This window comes from Anomaloglossus baeobatrachus, chromosome 8 (assembly GCF_048569485.1).
Source record: "Anomaloglossus baeobatrachus isolate aAnoBae1 chromosome 8, aAnoBae1.hap1, whole genome shotgun sequence".
Taxonomy (NCBI): domain Eukaryota; kingdom Metazoa; phylum Chordata; class Amphibia; order Anura; family Aromobatidae; genus Anomaloglossus; species Anomaloglossus baeobatrachus.
The window spans coordinates 246,502,655-246,525,436 of record NC_134360.1 but is presented as its reverse complement, the minus strand read 5'-3'; the positions used below and the strand labels follow the sequence as shown (position 1 = coordinate 246,525,436).

The 22,782-nt window shown below is 48.0% G+C and overlaps 2 protein-coding genes across 2 annotated transcripts in view; one reads left to right on the top strand and one right to left on the bottom strand.

Moving 5' to 3' along the window:
• Positions 1-1,057: 1,057 nt before the first annotated feature.
• Positions 1,058-6,154, bottom strand: DYNLT4 (dynein light chain Tctex-type 4). The gene is given in 3 exon segments (XM_075321191.1): positions 1,058-1,332; positions 1,334-1,815; positions 6,040-6,154. Coding segments are annotated over 3 exon segments (840 nt in total). The 3' UTR covers positions 1,058-1,089.
• Positions 6,155-18,332: 12,178 nt separating this feature from the next.
• The window catches only part of BTBD19 (BTB domain containing 19), a 29,280-nt gene continuing 24,830 nt past the window's right edge, over positions 18,333-22,782 (top strand). Inside the window, exon 1 of the mRNA XM_075321190.1 lies at positions 18,333-18,519. Coding sequence (XP_075177305.1) covers positions 18,422-18,519 — 98 coding nt within the window. The 5' untranslated portion in view covers positions 18,333-18,421. The remainder of the gene's footprint in view (positions 18,520-22,782) is intronic.

Genomic DNA, 22,782 nt, shown 5'->3' with positions numbered 1-22,782 from the left:
CTATGAGATCTGTGCTCTCCCCTATGAGATCTGTGATCTCCCCTATGAGATCTGTGATCTCCCCTATGAGATCTGTGATCTCCCCTATGAGATCTGTGATCTCCCCTATGAGATCTGTGATCTCCCCTATGAGATCTGTGATCTCCCCTATGAGATCTGTGATCTCCCCCTATGAGATCTGTGATCTCCCCTATGAGATCTGTGATCTCCCCTATGAGATCTGTGATCTCCCCTATGAGATCTGTGATCTCCCCTATGAGATCTGTGATCTCCCCTATGAGATCTGTGATCTCCCCTATGAGATCTGTGATCTCCCCTATGAGATCTGTGATCTCCCCTATGAGATCTGTGATCTCCCCTATGAGATCTAACGATCAGTTATCTGCTCTGAAGGATGGACACTTTGGCCGGAGATACAAGGAACCCCTATCGATGTATAGAGAACACTGCAGGTTACTGCAGAATGGCTCCCAAGTCCTATGAAGAGTTTTGCAATTCTTGGCCGTGGCTGCCACGTACCATAATGGAGGGGTGGCAGCTCCATACAAAGGGTTTACATTTGGCAGAAATGGCTAAGTGAGAGCATTGGACCCCCACCGATCTCATACTGATGACTACAGCTGTTGTACCTGGACAATCCCTTTTAAACTATATATGCAAAGCTTCCACACATTCTATGTATATCAATAATGAAAGTTTGGGGGATGGGGTCTTAAAAACTTGTGGTCGGGTAAGAAAGTACTAGATTGTAGCAGTCAGGGCATGCTTGGAGTTGTAGTTGCAGAACAAGGGGCTGCACATGGTGCTGTTATGGGGAATTTGGGGGGGGCTTCAGCTCAAACTTTCCTCTTAAATCTTGCAGAATTAAATAGTGGTTCCCCTCTATGCACTCTGCAATATTAGCAGACAAGTAGGAAGAATAGTTTGGGGGCCTGCAAGCAATTAGAAGGAGGTTGTCCTGTATCAGTAATGTCCCAATACAAGAGGGTCCTGGTTTTAGTTATCCTTTGTGGCTCCTCTGTGCCCCCCTGACCATACACACAACGCATGTACACAATATGAGTTTATTATACACAGTGAATGGCGCCATTATTCATAGTACAGCCCGTGCACCATGGCCACCGCAAACAATGTGGCATTCGAATACGAGGCCGCGGCGACATTATCATTCTGGGGGTCCCACAGGGAGCGGCTGGACACCTTCACCCCCTGGTGGCACATCTGGCCCAGGAAGACGCTGCAGACCACTTTGTACCGGGCAGGGGTGAACTCCTTCAGTTTGCTGCGGATGATGTCGGACAGATTCTGGGCCAGCTGCCCGCTGGTGATGGGGGTTGTACTTGGTGTCCACCAGGTAGTTTCTCAGGATGTTCTCCAGAGCTTTCTGGGCCCGGCATGGGTTGAACCTGCAGTCCAGGTCGGGGCCCATCTTGTATGTGTTTTCATACTGAATCTCCTTAATGGGCTGATAGAGGGGAAGACCTGAAAAACTAACCCGTCCATAATGCGCCCAGGGCCCCAAGGACAAGCGCTTGTTGGAGCCCATTGCGCACAGCGAGTTCTTGCGGGAGAAAGGGATGTTCAGGTTGCTGACCACCGAGCTGCGACGTGAGTACATGGCGGGGTGCTCTTCGATACTTCTCAAACGTGCCAGCTGGCGTGGGGGCATTTCTATGGAGTGAGAATGGCGGCGACTCGAGAGAGGACCTGACTTGGAATGAGCATCTCCTGCAGCCGCTAGGGTCATGATGTCCTCAGGAGGAGACGGAGGGTTATCGGCCATTGTCCTGCCCTGGAGACTGGGACAGAAGAAAACTGCGTCATGTATAGTGCCACCATCCTGCGTTATGTAAATCATCGTATAATGGACAGTTCTGTAACCAATATACTCATAAAAAAGGGCACGCAGGAGTCATTGATAGGCGTCTTGTCTCTTCGTTTCACATATCTTTCAGCTGCCAATTTTGTGGTCTAAATTTTGATAAATTTGTCGGCCAAACTCAACCGCACCTCCCTCCCCACTTTCAAAAAGTTGGCGGAGTTGGACAAGACTGGTATAAAGCAATAACAGTTTCCAAACTTTTGCACAACTGTAAGTTACGCATAAACTTTGTAACAGTGGGGAAACATGGAGAATTGAGTATGTATTTAGTCACGGTGGCCAGAGGACTATGGGTATGCATTAAACAATATGGGGGCTGCATACTACTACATGAGGGTGCATAATACTATATGGGGGTTGCAGAATGGTATATGGGGTTGCATGATACTATATGGGGTCTGTATGCTACTACATGGGGGCTGCATAATATTATATGGGGGCTGCATACTACCACATGAGGGTGCTATACTATATTGGAGTTGCAGAATGGTATATGGGGCTGCATGCTACTATATGGGGGTGCATGATACTATATGGGGGCTACATTAAACGATATGGGAGTTGTATAATACTACATGGGGGCTGCCTAATACTATATGGGGGCTACATAATACTATATGGAGGACTATGGGGGCTGCATTAAACTATATGCAGGACTATGGGGGTACAATATAATACATGGAGGACTATGGGGGCTGCATTATAATATATGGAGGACTATGGGGAGTGTATTATAATATATGGAGGACTAGGAGTTGGCATTATAATACATGGTGGACCATGGGTGTGTGTTAAACTATATGCAGGACTATGGGGGGGTGCATTACAGTACATGGAGGACTATGCTGAGTGTATTACAATATATGGAGGACTATGGGGAATGTATTATAATATGTGGATGACCATGGGGAGTGTATTATAACATACGGAGGACTATGTGATACATTATATGATATGAAGGACTAAGGGGGATGCATTATAATATATGGATAACTATGGGGGGTATATTACAATATATGGATAACTATGGGCGGAGCATTATAATATATGAAGGACTATGGGGTATGCATTCTAATATATGGATAACTATGGGAGGAGCATTATAATATATGGAGGACTATGGGGAAAGCGTTATAATATATGGATAACTATTGGAAGAGCATTATAATATATGGAGGAGTATGAGATGCATTATAATATTGGATATTATATTGGGATATCGGAGTATGGGAAAGCTGGGTGCTGAGGGAAAGAGCCAAGTGTCAGCTTACTTATCCTGTACCTCGAGGGGGAAAGGCCCAGGTCCAAATTTTGTACCGGGGCCCATCGAAATCAAGTTACGCCACTATTTGAAGGGTAGAAACACGTACACCATGGCACTATAGGGATAGATTTCTTTCCTTATGGAGCTATCTTGCATGTTTTTATCCAATCACCTACAAGTAGCTGCTGAATATGAACTTGTTCCTATTTACTAACAGCAAGCAGAGATCTTGAAAATGTCCAGCAGAAACAAACCATTGATGCCACCGATATCAGAGGACGTTCTCTATAAATGCATATAAACAGCAATGACAATGGCAGGAAACCGCAGAGAACACTCACCAAGCAGAAGATCTGCTACAATGTACCAGCAGGAGTCCTCAGTAATGTGCCCTCATGGAGGCCGATACCCAGCAAACTCCTGGGCGGTGGGCAGACGGCAGCGGGTATAGGGCAGGAGCCAGAGGTAGAAGGGGAACATTCCTGATATCAGATGACCCCCTCCACCGCCAGCTCCCCCTGTATCTAAGCCTGTGATACATGTCCATTATCCGAAGTAATCGGAGATATAAGGCCACGGCTGCAAGTTTCAACATGTCCATTTGTGGAGACGACCAGATACTTAGAGGATTAAAGGGTAGAAGTTACATTAATCCATAGTGATGTCATCTTAGCAACATCCACCTCCCCAAATAATATGTCAGTCATTCCAAGGGGAAACCAAATGTCAGCGGACCACCGACCATGAAAGGTCCATTAGCAAGCATCGTACCACGCCGAAAATCTGACACTAATCCTGTTTATCCACTACTGTCTGCCCACCTGTGTATCTAATCTATAAAGTATGATAATGTATGCTGAACTGTGTATCTAACCCTATAAAATACAATAATGTCTGCCGATCTGTGTACCTAATTCGGTCATGTGTGATGCTGTCTGCTGAGCTGTGTATCTAATCCTATCCTGTGTGATATTGTCTGATGAGCTGTGTATCTAATCCTGTCATGTGTGATGCTGTCTGCTGAGCTGTGTATCTAATCCTATCCTGTGTGATATTGTCTGATGAGCTGTGTATCTAATCCTGTCATGTGTGATGCTGTCTGCTGAGCTGTGTACCTAATCCTATCCAGTGTGATACTGTCTGCTGAGCTGTGTATCTAATCCCATCCTGTGTGATACTGTCTGCTGAGCTGTGTACCTAATCCTATCCAGTGTGATACTGACTGCTGAGCTGTGTATCTAATCCTCTCTTGTGTGATACTGTCTGCTGAGCTGTGTACCTAATCCTATCCAGTGTGATACTGTCTGCTGAGCTGTGTATCTAATCCTCTCCTGTGTGATACTGTCTGCTGAGCTGTGTATCTAATGCTATCCTGTGTGATATTGTCTGCTGAGCTGTGTATCTAATCCTATCCTGTGTGATACTGTCTGCTGAGCTGTGTATCTAATCCTATCCTGTGTGATACTGTCTGCTGAGCTGTGTATCTAATCTTCTCCTGTGTGATACTGTCTGCTGAGCTGTGTATCTAATCCTTTCCTGTGTGATGCTGTCTGCTGAGCTGTGTATCTAATCCTCTCCTCTGTGATACTGTCTGCTGAGCCGTGTATCTAATCCTCTCCTGTGTGATACTGTATTCTGAACTGTGTATCTAATCCTATCCTGTGTGATACTGTCTGCTGAGCTGTGTATCTAATCCTCTCTTGTGTGATACTGTCTGCTGAGCTGTGTATCTAATCCTCTCTTGTGTGATACTGTCTGCTGAGCTGTGTATCTAATCATCTCGTGTGTGATACTGTCTGCTGAGCTGTGTATCTAATCCTCTCTTGTGTGATACTGTCTGCTGAGATGTGTATCTAATCCTATCCTGTGTGATACTGTCTGCTGAGCTGTGTATCTAATCCTATCCTGTGTGATATTGTCTGCTGAGCCGTGTATCTAATCCTATAAAGTACAATAATGTCTACCGAGTTATGTATCTAATCCTATCATGTGTGATACTGTCTGCTGAGCTGTATCTAATCCTATCATGTGCAATACTGTCTGCGAAGCTGTGTATCTAAGCCTATAAAGTACGATACTGTCTGCTGAGCTGTGTATCTAATCCTGTAAAATATATCTGCTGATCTGTGTATCTAATCTTATCATTAGTGATACTGTCTCAGGGGTGGACATACCATTGGTGCAACTTCCCGGAGAGGTGAAGGGGCCACATCTACCTCCAAAGCAATTGGAGTTGTGCATTATGATGAGTTCTTGCACTGCAAAGGGCCATATAGTCTCCTTACACAGATGCTTCTTCTGTCTGTGTAATGTCTGCCAAGCTGTGTATCTAATCCTATCATTTGTGATACTGTCTCAGAGGTGGACATACCATTGGGGCATCTTGGTGCAGCCGCACAGGGGCTCGAGAGGTTGGGGGCTTATTTCTACCTCAAAAACAGGAGGACTTGAGCGATTGGGCTGTGAGGGCCATATGGTGTTCTTGCACAGGAGCCTCTTCTGTCTGAGTTATGTCTGCTGCGCTGCGTATCTAAGCCCATCATGAATGATACCGTCTGGTTACAATTCCCAGAGATGCCGGCGTGATACAATGTTGCACTAAATTCTGCTTCCACTGACATCTCAGAGATTCCAGACATGACACCGTGGCCAGGAATGTATCACATCTCGCTGTGGTATGTTCAGGGTTAATGGATGCAAATCTCTCACCCCCAGCCCGTCACAGCAGCTGGATACACGGTTGGGGTCCGTTCACACGGTGCAGTTCACAGCGACATTCTGCGCACAATTTTCTGGAAACGATTATTTTAGTCGCCGTAGACGTCCCAGTGCCCGCTCCTGTCTGTGGTCACCTGAGGGGTTATTAGGGATTAGTAATAGGGATTGTGGTTACCTGTGTGCCCGGCGGCAGGATGGCACGTATGGTCCGCTCTGCTCCTGCGATGCCCGTCCAGCCCTGGGCTTATAAGGGGCAGCAGCATGCCCGGGCTCGTCCTCAGCTTAATCATTCCTCTGGCTACTGTAATCATTGCCAGGTTGCAGGGGACAGCTCGATGCCAGCTGAGCGTGCAGAGCCCGGGCCCGGGGCCAGCCCAAATACAGGGTCGCCCTGGACACCGCGCGTCGCGCTCACAATTTATTATTAATTGGGGAACTGCTCACATTTCATTAACACCCTTTGTTCATAACTAAATTAGATTCCTGCACGGATGCATCAATGACCCTGAGCACGCTCCCTGAAATACTCTGTGCTGCTCGGGGATCTGTTCCTTCACAAACAATAAATAGTGATGATTCGGCTGATTGTTCACTCCCGAATCCTCACTCTCCGAAATCGGACATTCCTTATAGGTCGGCCGAACCCTGAAATATCTGTGGTTTCGGCTGACATTAGTCTAAAATGTATGGGGCGCTCTCCTCCCAAAGAACTAGCACATTCCTCTCCTGAAATACTCTGTGCTGCTGGGGAACCTGCACCTTCTCCTATGAAAAGAGAGCCAGCATGATCTGAGAGTGGCATGCATCATATAAAAAATTGCAAATACATGGATTTATTCCAACTGTACTATAATACAAAATGAGATTTTTAGCAAATAATTGATCAATTCTTTGAGCCGCCCCTGCCACGTCACGGCAAATCTCGATAGGGGGGTCCTACTCTATATTATGTATTTCATGTGCCATGCAGCCTCCTAGATAAATAGATTAAAAGCAGAACCATATTACAGCACACATACCTGTAACCTGTGTATAACCGCATGAAACTGTCAGTTTATGGCTTACCCCAATAGTTGCACAATGCTCTCCTGAAATACTCTGTGCTGCTGGAGAGTCTGCATCTTCTATTTAGTTCTCAGCTGCAACTTCCCAGTATGTTAGCACATTTTTCTCCTGAAATACTCTGTGCTGCTGGGGACCCTCCACCTTCTATTTTGTTTTCAGCTATAACTTCCAGGTATATCAGAACATTGCTCGCCTGAAATACTCTGTGCTGCTGGGGATCCACCACCTTTTTTTTAGTTCTCTGCCTCTAACTTCCCAGCATACTACTGTAGCACACTCCTGTCCTGACATACTCTGTGCTGCTGGGGACCCTGCATTTTCTCCTTTGAAATTGTCAGCCTATGATTTACCACAGGACTTGCACAATGCTCCCCTAAAACACTTTGTGCCACTGAAGACCCTGTTCTTGCTGTAATGTAACTCATCTGTAACTTTCCAGGATATTAGCACCTTTCTTATCTGAAATACTCTGTGCTGCAGGAGACTCTGCACCTTCTACTATGAAACTATTAATCTATGACCTCCTCACAGGACTTGCACTTTCCTCTCCTCAAATACTCTGTGCTCCTTGAGACCCTACACCTTCTGTTTAGTTTTCAGCTTTAACTTCCCATTATATTAGCACATTTCTGTCCTGAAATACTCTGTCCTGCTGGGCACCCACCACCTTCTATTTATTTATCAGCTGTAACCTCCCAGTATTATAGCACATTACTGTCCTGAAGTTCTCTGTGCTGCTGGGGACCCTGCATCTTCTATTTAGTTTTCAGCTGTAACTTCCCAGCATATTAGCACATTTCTTATCTGAAATACTCTGTGCTGCTGGAGGCTCTGCATCTTTTATTTAATTCTCAGCTGCAACTTCCCAGTATACTAGCACATTCCTCTCCTGAAATACTCTGTGCTGGTGGGGTCCCTGCACCTTCTCTTATGCAACTGTCAGCATATGACTTACCATTATACTTGCACAATGCTCCCCTGAAATACTCTGTGCTGCTGGGGACCCTCCACCTTCTATTTAGTTATCTGCCTGTAACTTCCCACTATACTAGCACATTCCTGTCCTGACATACTCTGTGCTGCTGGGGACCCTGCACTTTCTCCTTTGAAATTGTCAGCCTATGATTTACCACAGGACTTGCACAATGCTCCCCTAAAACACTTTGTGCCACTGAAGACCGTGTTCTTGCTGTTATGTAACTCCTCTGTAACTTTCCAGGATATTAGCACATTTCTTATCTGAAATACTCTGTGCTGCTGGGGATTCTTCACTTTCTGTTATAAAGCTAATAGTCTATGACCCCCTCACAGGACTTGCACATTCCTCTCCTGAAATACTCTGTGCTGCTGGGGACCCCGTGTTCTCCACTATGTAACTTTTTCTTTGTCCTCCTACAAGACCTGCATTTTCCCTTTCCTCTGAAATACTCTGTGCTGCTGGGGAACCTGCACCTTCTTTTTAATTCTTAGCCTGTAATGTTCCAGTATATTAGTACATTCTTCTCCTGAAATACTCTGTGCTGCTGGGGACCCTGCACCTTCTATTTAGTTATCTGCTGAAACTTTACAGTATATTAGCACATTCCTCTCCTGAAATACTCTGTGCTGCTGGGGACCCGTTTCCTCCACTATGTAACTTTTTCTTTGTCCTCCCACAAGCCTGCACTTTCCCTTCCCTCTGAAGTACTCTGTGCTGCTGGGACCCTACTTTTCCTATGTAATTTGTCAGTTACCTCTCAGGGTTAGTACAAGTACACTCCTCTCCAAAATACTCTGTGCTCCTGTGGGGCTCTGGTTCTTTTACTGTGCAGCTCTCGGCCTGTAAACCCCCACAAGGCAGCACATTTATCTCCTGAAATACTCTGTGCTCCTGTAAACCTTGATTTTTGGGAGTTTAGATATACCCTGTAGGGTTCAATACTTTTGCCCCGCAGCATGACCCGCATGGCTGCTGAGCTGCGAGCTTCATGGGACCTTTCCTGGTGGCCGGGGGCCACATTGGTCACCACCCAACTTTTCCAGAAACATAAAGCTCCGGGATTTGGCGGCAGTGCGGGCACATTATAATCCTATGACCGCGGCGCAGTCTGTGACTCATCGCTGTGCCGGAGACTGACCCGCTGAGTCTGCACAGGAAGGTCATCATCACTGAGCAAGAACCTCCGAGCCGGGGTCCTGGAAATACACAGGATCATCCGGCAGAGCCACCCTGACAGTATCACACAGGACAGGATTAGATACACAGCTCAGCAGACAGTATCACATAGGACAGGATTAGATACACGGCTCAGCAGTCAGTATCACACAGGACAGGATTAGATACACGGCTCAGCAGTCAGTATCACACAGGACAGGATTAGATACACAGTTCAGGACACAGTATCACACAGGAGAGGATTAGATACACAGCTCAGCAGACAGTATCACACAGGAGAGGATTAGATACACGGCTCAGCAGTCAGTATCACACAGGACAGGATTAGATACACGGCTCAGCAGTCAGTATCACACAGGACAGGATTAGATACACAGTTCAGGACACAGTATCACACAGGAGAGGATTAGATACACAGCTCAGCAGACAGTATCACACAGGACAGGATTAGATACACGGCTCAGCAGTCAGTATCACACAGGAGAGGATTAGATACTCGGCTCAGCAGACAGTATCACACAGGACAGGATTAGATACACAGTTCAGCACACAGTATCACACAGGAGAAGATTAGATACACAGCTCAGCAGACAGTATCACACAGGACAGGATTAGATACACGGCTCAGCAGTCAGTATCACACAGGACAGGATTAGATACACGGCTCAGCAGTCAGTATCACACAGGACAGGATTAGATACACAGTTCAGGACACAGTATCACACAGGAGAGGATTAGATACACAGCTCAGCAGACAGTATCACACAGGACAGGATTAGATACACGGCTCAGCAGTCAGTATCACACAGGAGAGGATTAGATACTCGGCTCAGCAGACAGTATCACACAGGACAGGATTAGATACACAGTTCAGCACACAGTATCACACAGGAGAAGATTAGATACACAGCTCAGCAGACAGTATCACACAGGACAGGATTAGATACACGGCTCAGCAGTCAGTATCACACAGGACAGGATTAGATACACAGTTCAGGACACAGTATCACACAGGAGAGGATTAGATACACAGCTCAGCAGACAGTATCACACAGGACAGGATTAGATACACGGCTCAGCAGTCAGTATCACACAGGACAGGATTAGATACACGGCTCAGCAGTCAGTATCACACAGGACAGGATTAGATACACGGCTCAGCAGACAGTATCACACAGGACAGGATTAGATACACGGCTCAGCAGACAGTATCATACAGGACAGGATTAGATACACGGCTCAGCAGACAGTATCACACAGGACAGGATTATATACACGGCTCAGCAGACAGTATCACACAGGAGAGGATTAGATACACAGCTCAGCAGACAGTATCACACAGGATTAGATAAACAGCTCAGCAGTCAGTATCACACAGGATTAGATACACGGCTCAGCAGACAGTATCACACAGGATAGGATTAGATACACGGCTCAGCAGACAGTATCACACAGGATAGGATTAGATACACAGCTCAGCAGACAGTATGACACAGGAGAGGATTAGATACACGGCTCAGCAGACAGTATCACACAGGATAGGATGAGATACAGACCTCAGCAGACAGTATCACACAGGATAGGATTAGATACACGGCTCAGCAGACAGTATCACACAGGACAGGATTAGATACACAGCTCAGCAGACAGTATCACACAGGATAGGATTAGATACACGGCTCAGCAGACAGTATCACACAGGAGAGGATTAGATACACAGTTCAGCAGTCAGTATCACACAGGATAGGATTAGATACACAGCTCAGCAGATAGAATCACACAGGACATTATTAGATACACAGGTTAGCAGACAGTATCACACAGGATAGGATTAGATACACAGCTCAGCAGATAGAATCACACAGGATAGGATTAGATACACAGCTCAGCAGACAGTATCACACAGGAGAGGATTAGATACACAGCTCAGCAGACAGTATCACACAGGATAGGATTAGATACACAGCTCAGCAGTCAGTATCACACAGGATAGGATTAGATACACAGCTCAGCAGTCAGTATCACACAGGATTAGATACACGGCTCAGCAGACAGTATCACACAGCAGAGGATTAGATACACGGCTCAGCAGATAGAATCACACAGGATAGGATTAGATACACAGCTCAGCAGACAGTATCACACAGGAGAGGATTAGATACACAGCTCAGCAGACAGTATCACACAGGACAGGATTAGATACACAGCTCAGCAGACAGTATCACAAAGGAGAGGATTAGATACACGGCTCAGCATACAGTATCACACAGGAAAGGATTAGATACACGGCTCAGCAGACAGTATCACACAGGATAGGATTAGATACACAGCTCAGCATACAGTATCACACAGGACAGGATTAGATACACGGCTCAGCAGACAGTGTCACACAGGACAGGATTAGATACACGGCTCAGCAGACAGTATCACACAGGATAGGATTAGATACACAGATCAGCAGACAGTATCACACAGGACAGGATTAGATATACAACTCAGCAGACAGTATCACACAGGACAGGATTAGATACACAGATCAGCAGACAGTATCACACAGGAGAGGATTAGATACACAGCTCAGAAGACAGTATCACACAGGATAGGATTAGATACACAGATCAGCTGACAGTATCATACAGGATAGGATTAGATACACAGCTCAGCAGACAGTATCACAAAGGAGAGGATTAGATACACGGCTCAGCAGACAGTATCACACAGGACAGGATTAGATACACGGCTCAGCAGACAGTATCATACAGGACAGGATTAGATACACGGCTCAGCAGACAGTATCACACAGGACAGGATTATATACACGGCTCAGCAGACAGTATCACACAGGAGAGGATTAGATACACAGCTCAGCAGACAGTATCACACAGGATTAGATAAACAGCTCAGCAGTCAGTATCACACAGGATTAGATACACGGCTCAGCAGACAGTATCACACAGGATAGGATTAGATACACGGCTCAGCAGACAGTATCACACAGGATAGGATTAGATACACAGCTCAGCAGACAGTATGACACAGGAGAGGATTAGATACACGGCTCAGCAGACAGTATCACACAGGATAGGATGAGATACAGACCTCAGCAGACAGTATCACACAGGATAGGATTAGATACACGGCTCAGCAGACAGTATCACACAGGACAGGATTAGATACACAGCTCAGCAGACAGTATCACACAGGATAGGATTAGATACACGGCTCAGCAGACAGTATCACACAGGAGAGGATTAGATACACAGTTCAGCAGTCAGTATCACACAGGATAGGATTAGATACACAGCTCAGCAGATAGAATCACACAGGACATTATTAGATACACAGGTTAGCAGACAGTATCACACAGGATAGGATTAGATACACAGCTCAGCAGATAGAATCACACAGGATAGGATTAGATACACAGCTCAGCAGACAGTATCACACAGGAGAGGATTAGATACACAGCTCAGCAGACAGTATCACACAGGATAGGATTAGATACACAGCTCAGCAGTCAGTATCACACAGGATAGGATTAGATACACAGCTCAGCAGTCAGTATCACACAGGATTAGATACACGGCTCAGCAGACAGTATCACACAGCAGAGGATTAGATACACGGCTCAGCAGATAGAATCACACAGGATAGGATTAGATACACAGCTCAGCAGACAGTATCACACAGGAGAGGATTAGATACACAGCTCAGCAGACAGTATCACACAGGACAGGATTAGATACACAGCTCAGCAGACAGTATCACAAAGGAGAGGATTAGATACACGGCTCAGCATACAGTATCACACAGGAAAGGATTAGATACACGGCTCAGCAGACAGTATCACACAGGATAGGATTAGATACACAGCTCAGCATACAGTATCACACAGGACAGGATTAGATACACGGCTCAGCAGACAGTGTCACACAGGACAGGATTAGATACACGGCTCAGCAGACAGTATCACACAGGATAGGATTAGATACACAGATCAGCAGACAGTATCACACAGGACAGGATTAGATATACAACTCAACAGTCACTATCACACAGGAGAGGATTAGATACACAGCTCAGCAGACAGTATCACACAGGATAGGATTAGATACACAGCTCAGCAGACAGTATCACACAGGACAGGATTAGATACACAGATCAGCAGACAGTATCACACAGGAGAGGATTAGATACACAGCTCAGAAGACAGTATCACACAGGATAGGATTAGATACACAGATCAGCTGACAGTATCATACAGGATAGGATTAGATACACAGCTCAGCAGACAGTATCACAAAGGAGAGGATTAGATACACGGCTCAGCAGACAGTATCACACAGGAGAGGATTAGATACACGGCTCAGCAGACAGTATCACACAGGATAGGATTAGATACACAGCTCAGCACATAGTATCACACAGTACAGGATTAGATACACGGCTCAGCAGACAGTGTCACACAGGACAGGATTCGATACACGGCTCAGCAGACAGTATCACACAGGATAGGATTAGATACACAGATCAGCAGACAGTATCACACAGGACAGGATTAGATATACAACTCAACAGTCACTATCACACAGGAGAGGATTAGATACACAGCTCAGCAGACAGAATCACACAGGATAGGATTAGATACACAGCTCAGCAGACAGTATCACACAGGACAGGATTAGATACACAGCTCAGCAGACAGTATCACACAGGAGAGGATTAGATACACAGCTCAGCAGACAGTATCACACAGGACAGGATTAGATACACAGCTCAGCAGACAGTATCACACAGGACAGGATTAGATACACAGCTCAGCAGACAGTATCACACAGGATAGGATTAGATACACAGTTCAGCAGACAGTATCACATAGGACAGGATTAGATACACGGCTCAGCAGACAGTATCACATAGGACAGGATTAGATACACGGCTCAGCAGTCAGTATCACACAGGACAGGATTAGATACACGGCTCAGCAGTCAGTATCACACAGGACAGGATTAGATACACAGTTCAGGACACAGTATCACACAGGAGAGGATTAGATACACAGCTCAGCAGACAGTATCACACAGGACAGGATTAGATACACGGCTCAGCAGTCAGTATCACACAGGAGAGGATTAGATACTCGGCTGAGCAGACAGTATCACACAGGACAGGATTAGATACACAGTTCAGCACACAGTATCACACAGGAGAAGATTAGATACACAGCTCAGCAGACAGTATCACACAGGACAGGATTAGATACACGGCTCAGCAGTCAGTATCACACAGGACAGGATTAGATACACAGTTCAGCACACAGTATCACACAGGAGAGGATTAGATACACAGCTCAGCAGACAGTATCACACAGGACAGGATTAGATACACGGCTCAGCAGTCAGTATCACACAGGACAGGATTAGATACACGGCTCAGCAGTCAGTATCACACAGGACAGGATTAGATACACGGCTCAGCAGACAGTATCACACAGGACAGGATTAGATACACGGCTCAGCAGACAGTATCATACAGGACAGGATTAGATACACGGCTCAGCAGACAGTATCACACAGGACAGGATTATATACACGGCTCAGCAGACAGTATCACACAGGAGAGGATTAGATACACAGCTCAGCAGACAGTATCACACAGGATTAGATAAACAGCTCAGCAGTCAGTATCACACAGGATTAGATACACGGCTCAGCAGACAGTATCACACAGGATAGGATTAGATACACGGCTCAGCAGACAGTATCACACAGGATAGGATTAGATACACAGCTCAGCAGACAGTATGACACAGGAGAGGATTAGATACACGGCTCAGCAGACAGTATCACACAGGATAGGATGAGATACAGACCTCAGCAGACAGTATCACACAGGATAGGATTAGATACACGGCTCAGCAGACAGTATCACACAGGACAGGATTAGATACACAGCTCAGCAGACAGTATCACACAGGATAGGATTAGATACACGGCTCAGCAGACAGTATCACACAGGAGAGGATTAGATACACAGTTCAGCAGTCAGTATCACACAGGATAGGATTAGATACACAGCTCAGCAGATAGAATCACACAGGACATTATTAGATACACAGGTTAGCAGACAGTATCACACAGGATAGGATTATTTACACAGCTCAGCAGATAGAATCACACAGGATAGGATTAGATACACAGCTCAGCAGACAGTATCACACAGGAGAGGATTAGATACACAGCTCAGCAGACAGTATCACACAGGATAGGATTAGATACACAGCTCAGCAGTCAGTATCACACAGGATAGGATTAGATACACAGCTCAGCAGTCAGTATCACACAGGATTAGATACACGGCTCAGCAGACAGTATCACACAGCAGAGGATTAGATACACGGCTCAGCAGATAGAATCACACAGGATAGGATTAGATACACAGCTCAGCAGACAGTATCACACAGGAGAGGATTAGATACACAGCTCAGCAGACAGTATCACACAGGACAGGATTAGATACACAGCTCAGCAGACAGTATCACAAAGGAGAGGATTAGATACACGGCTCAGCATACAGTATCACACAGGAAAGGATTAGATACACGGCTCAGCAGACAGTATCACACAGGATAGGATTAGATACACAGCTCAGCATACAGTATCACACAGGACAGGATTAGATACACGGCTCAGCAGACAGTGTCACACAGGACAGGATTAGATACACGGCTCAGCAGACAGTATCACACAGGATAGGATTAGATACACAGATCAGCAGACAGTATCACACAGGACAGGATTAGATATACAACTCAACAGTCACTATCACACAGGAGAGGATTAGATACACAGCTCAGCAGACAGTATCACACAGGATAGGATTAGATACACAGCTCAGCAGACAGTATCACACAGGACAGGATTAGATACACAGATCAGCAGACAGTATCACACAGGAGAGGATTAGATACACAGCTCAGAAGACAGTATCACACAGGATAGGATTAGATACACAGATCAGCTGACAGTATCATACAGGATAGGATTAGATACACAGCTCAGCAGACAGTATCACAAAGGAGAGGATTAGATACACGGCTCAGCAGACAGTATCACACAGGAGAGGATTAGATACACGGCTCAGCAGACAGTATCACACAGGATAGGATTAGATACACAGCTCAGCACATAGTATCACACAGTACAGGATTAGATACACGGCTCAGCAGACAGTGTCACACAGGACAGGATTCGATACACGGCTCAGCAGACAGTATCACACAGGATAGGATTAGATACACAGATCAGCAGACAGTATCACACAGGACAGGATTAGATATACAACTCAACAGTCACTATCACACAGGAGAGGATTAGATACACAGCTCAGCAGACAGAATCACACAGGATAGGATTAGATACACAGCTCAGCAGACAGTATCACACAGGACAGGATTAGATACACAGCTCAGCAGACAGTATCACACAGGAGAGGATTAGATACACAGCTCAGCAGACAGTATCACACAGGATAGGATTAGATACACAGCTCAGCAGACAGTATCACACAGGACAGGATTAGATACACAGCTCAGCAGACAGTATCACACAGGAGAGGATTAGATACACGGCTCAGCAGACAGTATCACACAGGAGAGGATTAGATACACGGCTCAGCAGACAGTATCACACAGGATAGGATTAGATACACAGCTCAGCAGACAGTATCACACAGGAGAGGATTAGATACACAGCTCAGCAGACAGTATCACACAGGATAGGATTAGATACACAGCTCAGCAGTCAGTATCACACAGGAGAGGATTAGATACACGGCTCAGCAGTCAGTATCACACAGGATAGGATTAGATACACAGCTCAGCAGACAGTATCACACAGGAGAGGATTAGATACACAGCTCAGCAGACAGTATCACACAGGATAGGATTAGATACACAGCTCAGCAGACAGTATCACACAGGACAGGATTAGATACACAGCTCAGCAGACAGTATCACACAGGAGAGGATTAGATACACGGCTCAGCAGACAGTATCACACAGGATAGGATTAGATACACGGCTCAGCAGACAGTGTCACACAGGACAGGATTAGATACACGGCTCAGCAGACAGTATCACACAGGATAGGATTAGATACACAGCTCAGCAGACAGTATCACACAGGAGAGGATTAGATACACAGCTCAGCAGACAGTATCACACAGGATTAGATACACGGCTCAGCAGTCAGTATCACACAGGATTAGATACACGGCTCAGCAGACAGTATCACACAGGATAGGATTAGATACACAGCTCAGCAGACAGTATCACACAGGATTAGATACATGGCTCAGCAGACAGTATCACACAGGATAGGATTAGATACACGGCTCAGCAGACAGTATCACACAGGATTAGATACACAGCTCAGCAGACAGTATCACACAGGATTAGATACACGGCTCAGCAGACAGTATCACACAGGATTAGATACACAGCTCAGCAGACAGTATCACACAGGATTAGATACACAGCTCAGCAGACAGTATCACACAGGATTAGATACACGGCTCAGCAGTCAGTATCACACAGGATTAGATACACGGCTCAGCAGACAGTATCACACAGGATAGGATTAGATACACGGCTCAGCAGTCAGTATCACACAGGATTAGATACACGGCTCAGCAGACAGTATCACACAGGATAGGATTAGATACACGGCTCAGCAGACAGTATCACACAGGATTAGATACACAGCTCAGCAGACAGTATCACACAGGATTAGATACACGGCTCAGCAGACAGTATCACACAGGATTAGATACACGGCTCAGCAGACAGTATCATACAGGAGAGGATTAGATACACGGCTCAGCAGACAGTATCACACAGGAGAGGATTAGATACACGGCTCAGCAGACAGTATCACACAGGATTAGATACACAGCTCAGCAGACAGTATCACACAGGATTAGATACACGGCTCAGCAGACAGTATCACACAGGATTAGATACATGGCTCAGCAGACAGTATCACACAGGATTAGATACATGGCTCAGCAGACAGTATCACACAGGATTAGATACATAGCTCAGCAGACAGTATCACACAGGATTAGATACAAGGCTCAGCAGACAGTATCACACAGGATTAGATACACGGCTCAGCAGACAGTATCACACAGGATTAGATACATGGCTCAGCACTGCTGTGGTGGTTTCGCAGCTTGTGTGTGGAGCAGGGAGTCGCCCAGACTTCGCTTCCAGCCTCCACATCAGGCATTTCCTGGCTGTGTCTGGGGATCTCTGTGGGGGGATTCATGTGCAGCCATGGCCTCTCCTCCTGAGCAGGCGGGGGGCTTTCTGCAGGGGGACACCTCGTCTCTTCCCGCTGCCTTGAGGGGCCTCATTAACAATGCCCAGTTCAGGTAAGTGGCAGGAGCTGTGACTGGGGCCCCTCATGTGTGGGCAGCACAGGCCACAATCTCTGGCTGATCTGTGCTGCATGGAGGGTCCCTGGCACCGGTGTAACCCACAGCTGATAGCCCCCAATGCAGACTGCCAACGGGGCCCCCAGTTACTGCAAGGCTTTAATAGCATGGGTCTTTTCATATAGGACAAGGGGAGTTTTGGGGCCCCCTAGACTCCAGGGCCCGGGTGTGATTGCAGCCCCTGGTCACTACAGCCGGGGGCTGCAATTACAGGTAGTAAGGGTCCACAGTACCCTCAGCCATGTCTGTGCAAAAAAAGTACACCCTCATCACCAAAATACCAGTGAGCCTGTGCTTGCTTTCCTGAAACACTCTGTGCTGCTGATGACCTTCCCCTTCTATTCAATCAAACGGACTTCCAACAAAATCTGTTCAATTCTCCACTGAAATACTTTGTGCTGCTGTGGTGTACCCAGATGCATTAATACTGGTAACCCAGAGAGAGGAGAGGGTTAATCGCCTTTTTTCGCTGAGGTTTTGGCGCCGTGTGTTCTTCTCATCAGCAGATTTGCATGAAAGGTGGAAAGATTGAGACGCGGATTATAGTGAAAGTGCAGCACGTCAGCAGCGTCCTCAGTGCAGTGCGGCGCTGCAGGGGTTAAACAGGACGTCGCCGTTTTTTTTGTGGCGACTTTCCCAGAAAGTTCTGACAACCCCTTGATCGAAGTGACAACCCGTACAACCCAGCTTTCCCAGGATGGGATACGACTGGGCAGTTATTATTAATTATTATTATTATTTATTATTATAGCGCCATCTATTCCATGGCGCTTTACAAGTGAAAGGGGTATACATAGACAAGTACAATAATCATGAACAGTACAAGACACAGACAGGTACAGGAGGAGAGAGGTCCCTGCCCGCGAGGGCTCACAGTCTACAGGAGGAAAGAAGACCCTGCCCGCGAGGGCTCACAGTCTATAGGAGGAGAGAGGACCCTGCCCGCGAGGGCTCACAGTCTACAGGAGGAGAGAGGTCCCTGCCCGCGAGGGCTCACAGTCTACAGGAGGAGAGAGGACCCTGCCCGCGAGGGCTCACAGTCTACAGGAGGAGAGAGGTCCCTGCCCGCGAGGGCTCACAGTCTACAGGAGGAAAGAAGACCCTGCCCGCGAGGGCTCACAGTCTACAGGAGGAGAGAGGTCCCTGCCCGCGAGGGCTCACAGTCTACAGGAGGAAAGAAGACCCTGCCCGCGAGGGCTCACAGTCTATAGGAGGAGAGAGGACCCTGCCTGCGAGGGCTCACAGTCTACAGGAGGAGAGAGGACCCTGCCCGCGAGGGCTCACAGTCTACAGGAGGAGAGAGGACCCTGCCTGCGAGGGCTCACAGTCTACAGGAGGAGAGAGGACCCTGCCCACGAGGGCTCACAGTCTACAGGAGGAGAGAGGACCCTGCCCGCGAGGGCTCACAGTCTACAGGAGGAGAGAGGACCCTGCCCGCGAGGGCTCACAGTCTACAGGAGGAAAGAAGACCCTGCCCGCGAGGGCTCACAGTCTACAGGAGGAGAGAGGACCCTGCCTGCGAGGGCTGACAGTCTACAGGAGGAGAGAGGACCCTGCCTGCGAGGGCTCACAGTCTACAGGAGGAGAGAGGACCCTGCCCGCGAGGGCTCACAGTCTACAGGAGTAGAGAGGTCCCTGCCCGCGAGGGCTCACAGTCTACAGGAGAAGAGAGGACCCTGCCCGCGAGGGCTCACAGTCTACAGGAGGAGAGAGGACCCTGCCCGCGAGGGCTCACAGTCTACAGGAGGAGAGAGGACCCTGCCCGCGAGGGCTCACAGTCTACAGGAGGAGAGAGGACCCTGCCCGCGAGGGCTCACAGTCTACAGGAGGAGAGAGGACCCTGCCCGCGAGGGCTCACAGTCTACAGGAGGAGAGAGGACCCTGCCTGCGAGGGCTCACAGTCTACAGGAGGAGAGAGGACCCTGCCCGTGAGGGCTCACAGTCTACAGGAGGAGAGAGGACCCTGCTTGCGAGGGCTCACAGTCTACAAGGGATAGGTGAGGATACAGTAGGTGAGGGTAGAATTTGGGTAGAGGTTGAATACGGGATGTCATTACGAGCGGGGTGATGGCGGTTTTGGGGGGATCACACGGAGGGGTTCGGTGATTTTTGGCCGCCCTCGTTTCTCGTTTGTTCAGTCGCTGACTCTGCAGCTTTTGATCTTCCTACACGCTGCAGTGAGTGACATTTTGTTGCGACTGCAGGAAGGTGTCGGTGCGGGGCGCGGGCGTGAGGGTAAACAGGACGGGGGGCGGTTTATCGTGTGACACACATGTTGTGTCATTGTCTGCCGGTCACATCCCACACAATACAATGGCGGCCGGCGCTAAATATATCTCATAGAGACGTGTTCTGTGTAAATATGGCGCAGGCAGGACCCTGGGTCCCAAAATAGGCACAGGTGTATAGCAATGTACTGGGGAGGGGGTCCAAGATCAGAATTGTATGGGGGCCACTGTGTTTTGAGGGTTGCTGTTGGAGAAGAGACCCACGACTGTCAGTGTCATGGGGGTACTGTGGCTGTTGTGGGGGCACTGTGGCTGTTGTGGGGGCACTGAGGCTGTTGTCTGCGTAATGTCACACTTGCTGGGGAACTCTGCGGCCGTCCCTCTTGTTGGGGACCTCTGCGGCCGTCGCTCTTGGTGGGGACCTCTGCGGCCGTCCCTCTTGTTGGGGACCTCTGCGGCCGTCCCTCTTGTTGGGGACCTCTGCGGCCGTCGCTCTTGTTGGGGACCTCTGCGGCCGTCGCTCTTGTGGGGGACCTCTGCGGCCGTCGCTCTTGTGGGGGACCTCTGCGGCCGTCCCTCTTGTTGGGGACCTCTGCGGCCGTCCCTCTTGTTGGGGACCTCTGCGGCTGACCCTCTTGTGGGGGAGCTCTGCGGCTGAAGCTCTTGTGGGGGGGTTCTGTGGACGTCTCTTTTGTGGGGGGTTCTGTGGCTGACGCTCTTGTTGGGGGCCCTGCGGCCATCGCTCTAGTGGGGGGCTCTGCGGCCGTCTCTTTTGTGGGGGGCTCTACGGCCGACGCTCTAGTGGGGGACTCTGCGGCCGTCTCTTTTGTGGGGGGCTCTACGGCCGACGCTCTAGTGGGGGGCTCTGCGGCTGTCACTTTTATAATCTTATGATAAACTTCTCTACCCTATGAGCTCAGCAGCGGATCCTCCGGTGTGCTCAGGAATGATCCGTCACTGCTGCCATCAGTGAATAGCTTTGCCCTGAAAATGTCTGTTAATATTTAATAATCTGTTGATAATATTGTATCTGCAACTGTGTCCTGTTCTGAGAATCATTAACTTTGGGCCTGTCCAGTCATGATGCAGGTTCGCCCCCTGGGGCTTTTTACCTGGAGGTCACCCCCTGAGCGTCTTTTAGCTGGAGGTCACCCCCTGAGCGTCTTTTAGCTGGAGGTCACCCCCTGATTGTCTTTTACCTGGCAGTCAACCCCTGAGCGTCTTTTAGCTGGAGGTCACCCCCTGATTGTCTTTTAGCTGGCGGTCACCCCCTGATTGTCTTTTAGCTGGAGGTCACCCCCTGATTGTCTTTTAGCTGGAGGTCACCCCCTGATTGTCTTTTAGCTGGAGGTCACCCCCTGATTGTCTTTTAGCTGGAGGTCACCCCCTGATTGTCTTTTAGCTGGCGGTCACCCCCTGATTGTCTTTTAGCTGGAGGTCACCCCCTGATTGTCTTTTAGCTGGCGGTCATCCCCTGATTGTCTTTTAGCTGGAGGTGACCCCCTGATTGTCTTTTAGCTGGAGGTCACCCCCTGATTGTCTTTTAGCTGGCGGTCATCCCCTGATTGTCTTTTAGCTGGAGGTCACCCCCTGATTGTCTTTTAGCTGGAGGTCACCCCCTGATTGTCTTTTAGCTGGAGGTCACCCCCTGATTGTCTTTTAGCTGGAGGTCACCCCCTGAGCGTCTTTTAGCTGGAGGTCACCCCCTGATTGTCTTTTAGCTGGCGGTCACCCCCTGATTGTCTTTTAGCTGGAGGTCACCTCCTGGGGCGTCTTTTAGCTGGAGGTGACCCCCTGATTGTCTTTTAGCTGGAGGTCACCCCCTGATTGTCTTTTAGCTGGCGGTCATCCCCTGATTGTCTTTTAGCTGGAGGTCACCCCCTGATTGTCTTTTAGCTGGAGGTCACCCCCTGAGCGTCTTTTAGCTGGAGGTCACCCCCTGATTGTCTTTTAGCTGGAGGTCACCCCCTGA